The following is an 8,542-nucleotide window of genomic DNA, read 5'->3' on the forward strand; positions in this document are numbered from 1 at the left end:
AATATATAATTTTTTCTACCTCGAACAGAATTATTTCTCATAAAATATACCTAAAATTTACCAAAAGATACCATTTAACTAAATAAGTTAAACCAGACACGAATTAATTCATTTATCTAAAACTTTAAATTAAGTCAATAAGATAAAAATCACTTCAAATATTTTCTGTCGGAGCAAGAAGAAAAAAACATTTGTAACAGAAAAAAAGAAGTATGTATGTGCTCCGAAACATTATGAGAGTGCTCGAATTGGGCCGCACGAATATGACGGGTCGGTGTCGGGCGCCCATTCTAAAACCCTCGCTCTTCGCACACACTGCTCTTCGCTTTTGTCTTCCTTCTCCTAAAACCCTCACCTCTCCACTCCATAGTTAGGGCTTTTCATTCTCCTAATCACTTCTTCAATGGCCACTCTTCTTCTCAGACACTCCTCTTCCACTTCTCGCCGCCTCTTCCCCTTAGCCTCTCAAATCCACTCTTCCGTATCTCGTTCTCCTCTCTCTACTCCCAGTGACTCCACCTCCACCTCCTTCTATTCTTTCAATTCCAATCCATGGTGGAGATCCATGGCAACTTTCACCAGAACGTAACACTCTCGCTTTCTCTTTTTCGTCGCAAAATTTAAAATATACAAGTAACAGTAATCGTTATTAGTATGTCTTTTACTTGTTTTGTTCATCTTATTGTTTGACTTTGCAGGAAGCCTCACGTTAATGTCGGAACTATTGGACACGTGGACATTGGAAGACCACGCTAACTGCGGTAATCACCAAGGTCTTGATTCACTCTTTGTTTAAATGTGTGTTGAGGTGGATGTTTTGGTGTTTATTACTCAATTAGGTTTGATCAGGTGCTTGCGGATGAAGGGAAGGCTAAGGCTGTGGCCTTTGATGAAATTGACAAGGCTATTGAAGAGAAGAAGAGAGGAATCACCATTGCAACGATATGGAATCGCACTCTTTTGGTCTTGCAATCGATTGTGTTGTTTTCTGTTGATATGTATGCTTGCTCTATATTTCGGTTTTCAGGCTCATGTGGAGTATGAGACTGCAAAACGACATTATGCGCATGTGGACTGCCCTGGACACACGGATTATGTTAAAGTAAGCTTTCGAATTTGGTTTAGTTTCTCTAAGAATGTTTTTTTTTATTGGAGTTATCAATTGCCTAATGGAAGCTGGGTGGCTAAGTTGTGGCGAACAAATTTAAGCAATTTTACCTTGTATAATAGTTAATTGTGGAATTTAGCATATTTTGGTGCTTGTGTAGCCTGACCTTCTTTTCAAAATGAGATGGAAAATTTATGCTAGGAATTTGGAAGTAGATTAGTTTGTAACAAAATATATTTTATAGGTATTGATTACACTGTATATTGGCAACAGCTGCATTTGTTAGATTCCTATTTTGTTCACTGTATGATTTATAATTGTCTGTTTTTTTTTTCAGAATATGATTACGGGAGCTGCCCAGATGGATGGTGGTATACTTGTTGTATCTGCACCTGATGGACCAATGCCTCAAACCAAGGAGCACATTCTTCTTGCTCGCCAAGTAGGTATTCTACTGATGTGGTTTGTATATATATACCTAGAACGTCTACACCTTTCTCCTTACTTCTAGATTGACATATTTTATCTTTAAATGTATTATGCAGGTTGGTGTGCCATCTCTTGTTTGCTTTCTAAATAAAGTTGATGCTGTTGATGATCCAGAGTTGTTAGAGCTTGTAGAAATGGAGTTACGTGGTAGGGTGTTTCTCTAAGGCTTCTCTTCTCTTGTCCATGCTCAGAAAATGAATAAACCTGCTTAAGTTTCTGTAATCTTTGTGTTTGCTAAAATGTGTTTGCTAAAATGTGTTTTTATGATAATGTTTTTTGCAGAGCTACTGAGCTTCTACAAGTTCCCTGGGGATGAAATCCCGATCATTAGAGGTTCAGCGTTGTCTGCTTTACAGGGTACAAATGACGAGATTGGAAGACAGGCCATTCTAAAATTAATGGATGCTGTAGATGCATACATTCCTGACCCTGTTCGCCAACTTGACAAGCCCTTCCTAATGCCAATTGAAGATGTGTTCTCAATTCAGGTAAAAGGACCTGAACTTTATTTTTTGGGTTAATTTTTGAAGAAAGCAGATTCATTGAAGTAAAGATGGCCTCAGTTATAAAATTGTTACAATTTGTAATGTAAGTCTTGTGTTTTTATCATGTTCTATCACTTTCCATCTACTCCAGTATAAACACCGTTTAGGTAACGACACTGTTTAAGAAGTACTATTTATTACTATTCTGTTTACGTTAAAATTGCTTTAAATTCCTTATATGCTCCTTCAGTTCACTCAAACTACAGCAATTATTGATGTGCTTAACATCATAAGCAGATGGGATTATGAACACTGGAGCATATGTGGAATAGATGTTTATAATACCGGTCATCTTTGTAACTGTGGTCACTTTAACAAATTCTTTCTTGTTCTTCTAAATCTCTAGTTAGGTGAAGGATAAAATTTCAAAATCTTAAATTTCAAATTCTTAATTCGGTCTAGGGTTTTTGAAGAATAAAAAAGGAAAGGAGGTAGCATTTGTTACAGCCTTGCTCTTTGTAATGATATGACGCAGTGGTAATTTAAATCTTAACATAGTGCTTTAAAAACTGTTGTCTCATATAATTGTTTTTTTTTTCCTTAAAGAGAATATCAAAATTTCTATTTTCAACACTTAGTTCTCTCAAAATCTGCATTTGTTTCATTACATATATTGGATTGTATGGACATAAATAAATATGGGGGCAATGGTTTCCATCATTTCAGCTGCTTTATATTTTTCATTTGTGATGAAGGGACGTGGAACAGTTGCCACTGGCCGTGTTGAACAAGGCGTCATTAAAGTCGGTGAAGAAGTAGAGGTGTTGGGTCTAATGCAGGTATGTATGTTCATTGAGTCATTTCCTATATATAGCTGCCCTCTGATCCTTCCTGTTAATAAACTGATATTAATTATTCTTTCAATAAAAACACTACAGATTAATCAGAAACCTTTCATTAAAGACAAAACATCAATGTATATTAATTTCTTACAAACAAACAATAAACCAGTCAAAATTATTCCCCCCAAATAAACATTTCACATTTACTGTGCTTGAAATAGAAAAAAATGTAAAGTATAATAATGCTTGCATGGCTTAGGATCTTATTTTCATGCAGTATATATAACAGAATATTGGATGGACCCACATGTCAAATCACTCTCTTTGAGGTTCCCTGGTTTATCAATGGTCACCGTCTGTTGAAGGAACCATGCTTCCTCATGCTTGATGTACTTCTCAACTTCTTCTTCGAACTCTTGATAAAATTCAAAAACTGGTCGTTTAGGTTATCCCTAGCATTAGCCTCGTCATCATCTCGTAGTGGTACAGGTGTAACGTTGCTCTGCTCCCGACCGATGTGGGACACGGTTCTAAGTTTACCCTTGGCACGTCGAATGAAACTGTTGAAAGTTTCATCGTTATCAAGTGAGGTGTTATCTGAGTTCGCCGCACGACCATGTTGTCCCTTCCAAGCGCGTGTGGTCTCTACTGCTGGATTAGCAGCACGCCACCTCATCCTTGGATCATATCCAGCTTCACTTGAAGCAACTCTTGTTGCCTTTCCATGAACCTTTGAACATGATGAGTTCCTGTTCCATGATGCAGGTTGGTTTGAAAAGTGTTCGATGCAAGGTATATGGTTTCTCGACAAACTTGGTTAAGCTCAAATGATTATAAGTTGAGTTGGTGTAACTTGTTTTATAGTGTGTTATGAGGGTGTAAATGGAAGATTATGAACTAAAATAAGAAAGAAATAGTGACATGTTTTGAATAGGTATGTGTATGAGGACTAATTGTTTTTCGTAGGAGCTATCCAGTTAAGATTCTGAACAGCGATTAAGAAGAGCTTTTTCTAATTTTCCACGGAATATAATGGTGTCAAACTCCAAAACAACCAAGTACTGATGTATATACAGTAACATTGAACCATGGCCAAAGTTGACGGCTTAGTCCTAATCTTCTCAAGGAAATCAAATAAAAGGAAGAGATTTTCTTTAAGTACTTGATAATTCTATGGTTAGTATTGTATACTGCTGTTTTAATTATCTGTTATTATCATAATAAAAAGCAAAAAAAATAAACATAAACATTTATCTCTTTCATCAAAAATCAGTATCTTCCTCTCCCACCCTCACAAACATGAGAGTTTTCCATGGAGCAGCTAGATGGTATCAGATTCCAAGAGGACCCTTCTTCAGAATTGGCGAAATAAACAAAAGTTTCAGTTGCAGCTTGCAAGAATCACGTCATTCCCATATATATAAGATGCTTATGTGGTTATGGGTAATTATTATTCGTGTGTCTTTATGTGGAAATTAAACAACTCATCGCACTTGTTGAATTTTAAATTACGATCAGAGAGCCAGAATGTAAGTGGTTCCTACCATACCAAACATTAAAACGAATATGTTTCTGGAATTTTATTTTTGCATGTTCATGGTGTAGTGTATCAACCGTAGTTAAATTTATCTCAATCTAACGTTGTTGGTTGAGTATTGCTTCCACATTTATCTCAGTTAATAGATAGTTTAACGTTGTCATGTTCTTTCACAAAAGACAGAAAGAGAGGGGGGAAAGCGAGTCCAAGTCATGCAGCTCGAAAGAAACAAAGTTCTAATTTTCAACTCACGCCAAAGATTTCTTCTTTCTTATACCATTTACTCTTCCCGGTTCCACCGCTGATTTATGTCACTACCACCATCTTTTAGAAAACAAACCATTATGTACCAAACTTGACACTTCTAGAACCAGTTATTTTGACTCAAATTCAAAATACTGGACCAGCTTTTATGATTCCCATAAGTGTTTTTTTAAGGTGGGACGGTTGTTATTAGAGAGAACTTTGACTACACTAAGGTTCGAAACTACTTTATTACACCTAACAATCACATGCAAGAACTTATCTGCTTTTTCATAATGGTAATGGGGTTTTGAATTTACCACCATTAATAAAAGACTTGAAAATTAGTTCACTATGTAACCAAGTAGAGTTAACAATAAACTATACTTTGAAATGGCGTATTTTAGAGACTAGAAGAAAAAAAATTTCTTGCGAATGTTACTGTATTATAGTTAATGGGCTCCCTATATTTAGAGAAGTAATATTTTTTTTTGTTTTATTATTATATTAAATTTATAATTTTAGAATTTATAATTAGTTGGTCATTTAATAAATTATTAAAGAATATATTATGTTTAAAGTATTACTTCTCTGAATAATTATTTTATTCATTTGATTTATTATTAAACTGATTTACCGTAAAAATAAAAATATATTTCAACTCTAACCTTTAATATCTAATAAATTATTATTTTAGTTCTTAAATAGTATTATTAGTTTTTTAAATTTAAAATCTTCATACAAATCTCTAAAATGCTCGAATTCTATATTGAATCGATTTAACCCACGGTATGTATTTCTAAAGATTATTTTTAAAATTATTTGATTTTTAAAATAAATAGATAATTATTTCTTTTAATGTGTGTCCTTATACACATATGTTGTCTCTTGTAATATTTATCTATTATAATATAACAACCCTGTAGAAGAGTGATACAAAATATCATGAGACGGACCTTCAAAGATAATGCATCAGAATTAATATACAAAATATGAACTCTTCTTTGATTGTTTTCAGGTTTAGCTGTTGAGTCAGGAAATCATAAGACGGGGCTGGAGGGCCACTGCAAGGTGAAAAGATGAAACTGTCACAGCAAAGAATGGTCCATCTTGTAAGGGAAAGAGATTGTAAGAAGATTTGTTGCAGCTGCAGTTGAAGGGATTATATTTTGGCATTTTTTAGCTTAGTTCAAATACTACCAAATATATTCCAGTGATAAACAAGTGAAAGCAGTGATGCATACCTTTAGTCCCTCATTGAAAAGCCATTAAAAAAAAGCAGTCTTAAACGTTGACAATAAAGCAGCATAATAATGTCTCAATGGTTTCAACTTTCAAGTACCACCTAAGATTTACTAATGCAACCCACGTTCTTCTTGATTTTTTCTCTCTTAATAGTAGAAGGTGGAAGGGAGTAAAAGGAAACTCGATATCAATCCTACTTACGCACATACAAATTTGACTAATCAAATTAACTTACATAATTCACAACATAGAAACAGTCTAATTAATGCTCAGCGATTTAAAAGCTAAACAAGGGTGCTGGAAGATGAATACAGGCTAATTTTACAATTCAACATTGGAGCATATCCCAGTTGGGGAACAAGTCAACAAGATCAAGAAAAGTATACTCTGCATACCTCTTTAAAGGAGCAGTCAAAGTGGATTGCTTATTTTCGTGTGGATCTTCCAAGGTTCTTATGACCACCAAATTACCATGGGAAAGAAAGATGCATAATCAATAAACAGATACAATAAACGAGCCATCTTCATTACTACAATGAGACATTCCATGGTTATGCACAACACTATCTAAATAATTTCAGTATTAGAACCCTGTGGAAGAGTGAAAAAACAGAATTGAAGGTATGGTTATGCCTCCAGATAATGACCCTTGTATGCTACTAATAACTCCTCTGCATTTTCTCTGAACTGTGATATATACTTGTCCAAGAACATCTCCTCAGACAAGCACAACACATGAATATAACTGGGGACTTTCTTGCAGAGATTTTTTGATTTCAACAGTTGGAAGACTTTATATTGAGGAAGCACGCGATCCTCCATGTTGTACATTAAAATCTTAGGCTGGTGAATAAGGACTGACTTGGGCAGCATAACTGTATGCAAGAAGAATTTCATTCCAACTTTCAACTTCTTCTCTGATGTTCTAAACAAAGTCGGGGTTCTCTTGAACATTTGCAGGCCCTCATCCTTCAAAAAACCAAAACAATTAATTAGTTTCAACTTTCTCTCAAATGTTTTATCGCTCAAACAACTTAATGTATGAATTGCATGGACAAGCATTCTTGAATTTTCACGGAAACCCAAGTTTACAGCTCGAGAAACATTGTTTTCAATAGTAGACCGCTGTGCAACGAAAAGCCTTGGATGAAGTTTGAGTAGCAATGAAAGATGAGTTCCAAGAATGCCACAACTCTCCAAAAAGACGACATTCTCCATAATTCTTTTGTACTTTGGGAGTATCCAGCCACATCTGTGCAAAACAAGAATAAAATCTTTCTGGTCGTAGACAATTTTCCTAATAGCTTCAACTGAGGGGACCAATGTTTTCTTCAAGCTATGAGTCAAAATGGAGGGATTCTTTGAAATGAAGCTGCATAACTCGTAACCCTGGAATCCAGACATCTGAAAGAGCTGAATTTTGGGTCTCAAGATTTTCTCAACGTTTGTAAACAGTATCTGGGGTCTTTGACGAATCAGGGAGAGAATCTGGCTTTGGGAAAAGCCTATTTGTTTGAAGAAAGTGAGCACTAATAAGGGGTTTTGAGGGAATCTGCACCCTGAAACACGTTTGGAGACATAAAGGGATTGGGTTCTGGAGAACTGCAAGTCGGAATTCAGGTAATCAATTATTGAAGTGGTTTCGTTGAAGTGTAGGCAACGGCTTTTGGTTGAGAAAGATAGGAAGAATGTTATAGACTGATAAGAGAATTGATTGAAAAGAGAAGATGAAACAGCATGGTGTGACTTGAGAGACTGCATTAGTTCTGTGATCGTAGATGAATGAATGCTTTGTTTAGAATCAACCAAAAAACAACGTATTTTTTAGGTTGTCTATTTCGAATTTGAAGTAACCAAACGTTGGCAGCCCTAATCAAGATAATCCCCAAATCTGATTCTCAAGGGTTTCGAAGAACCCTAAATCCCCAATTTCTTTAACCTTTCATCTCTCGCTTGGATTTCAAACCCTTCTTCTTCATTGAGCACGGCCAAATCACGATGAAGAAGACTGAACCCTTTCTTGAAGTTGCGTTCTCGTCGACGGTGGGTTGCTTCGCGGGGGTCTATCTGGTCTGGTTTTTTGCAGGTACCGTGGTGGTTGTCGCATTGGCGCAATCGACATCGATTTCTCTCACGGTGGCCCGCGGTTCTGCTTGGAACGGAGGTGGAGGATTCTCACAATGTAGGTGTGTTCGTGTCTTCTCCGGGCAGCTTTTTTCGTCGCAGGTGGCTGCGTGGTGGCCGGCGCCGCAGTGATGGGGATTTCGCGTCAGAAAGTGCCCTCGTCGTCGATCTGATTTGCAGTGGTTCTGCAACGCGTGGCTTCGTCATCGTGTGGTGGTTCATCGTGGCAGCCTGGTTTCGCGAGACATCTGCTGGCTCTGGTTTCGTCGCAGCGGAGGTGTCTCGCAACACCGATCTAGTTGTGTTCGCGTAGGTGGCTCGCGACGGCGGCAATCTGGTTCGGGACGGCGGCTTCGCAAGCGGCAATTTGATTTTCCAGGCCCTTTTTTTAGCCATCAATGGCTGTGGTTTTCTCTGAAGTGTGCCGACAGAGATTCCGTTTAGGGGTTAGTTCATGCGCGTGGGAGAA

The 8,542-nt window shown here is 36.8% G+C and overlaps 2 protein-coding genes across 2 annotated transcripts; one reads left to right on the forward strand and one right to left on the reverse strand.

Annotated features, from left to right (window-relative positions):
- The first annotated feature begins 403 nt into the window (after positions 1-403).
- On the forward strand, positions 404-3,755 carry LOC114172444 (elongation factor Tu, mitochondrial-like). The gene is made up of 9 exons (XM_085666704.1): positions 404-585; positions 699-732; positions 850-963; positions 1,028-1,102; positions 1,446-1,550; positions 1,654-1,744; positions 1,880-2,085; positions 2,838-2,921; positions 3,690-3,755. The coding sequence occupies exons 1-9, from the start codon at positions 404-406 to the stop codon at positions 3,753-3,755; spliced, it is 957 nt and encodes a 318-aa protein (XP_085522830.1).
- Positions 3,756-6,576: 2,821 nt separating this feature from the next.
- Positions 6,577-7,710, reverse strand: LOC114172438 (uncharacterized). The gene has a single exon (XM_028056917.2). The coding sequence runs from the start codon at positions 7,708-7,710 to the stop codon at positions 6,577-6,579; it is 1,134 nt and encodes a 377-aa protein (XP_027912718.2).
- Between the last annotated feature and the right edge of the window lie 832 nt (positions 7,711-8,542).

Source organism: Vigna unguiculata, chromosome 1 (assembly GCF_037176805.1).
Source record: "Vigna unguiculata cultivar grain cowpea cultivar isolate G323 ecotype 2 chromosome 1, ASM3717680v1, whole genome shotgun sequence".
In the NCBI taxonomy this organism is placed as follows: domain Eukaryota; kingdom Viridiplantae; phylum Streptophyta; class Magnoliopsida; order Fabales; family Fabaceae; genus Vigna; species Vigna unguiculata.

Bases quoted from the DNA above. Each gene is read 5' to 3' on its own strand.
- LOC114172444 (XM_085666704.1), top strand. From the start codon at position 404: ATGGCCACTCTTCTTCTCAGACACTCCTCTTCCACTTCTCGCCGCCTC. The intron at 2,086-2,837 runs GTAAAAGGACCT...TTTGTGATGAAG, and splicing joins AAGATGTGTTCTCAATTCAG to GGACGTGGAACAGTTGCCAC. The intron at 2,922-3,689 runs GTATGTATGTTC...TCCATGATGCAG, and splicing joins AGGTGTTGGGTCTAATGCAG to GTTGGTTTGAAAAGTGTTCG.
- LOC114172438 (XM_028056917.2), bottom strand. From the start codon at position 7,710: ATGCAGTCTCTCAAGTCACACCATGCTGTTTCATCTTCTCTTTTCAAT.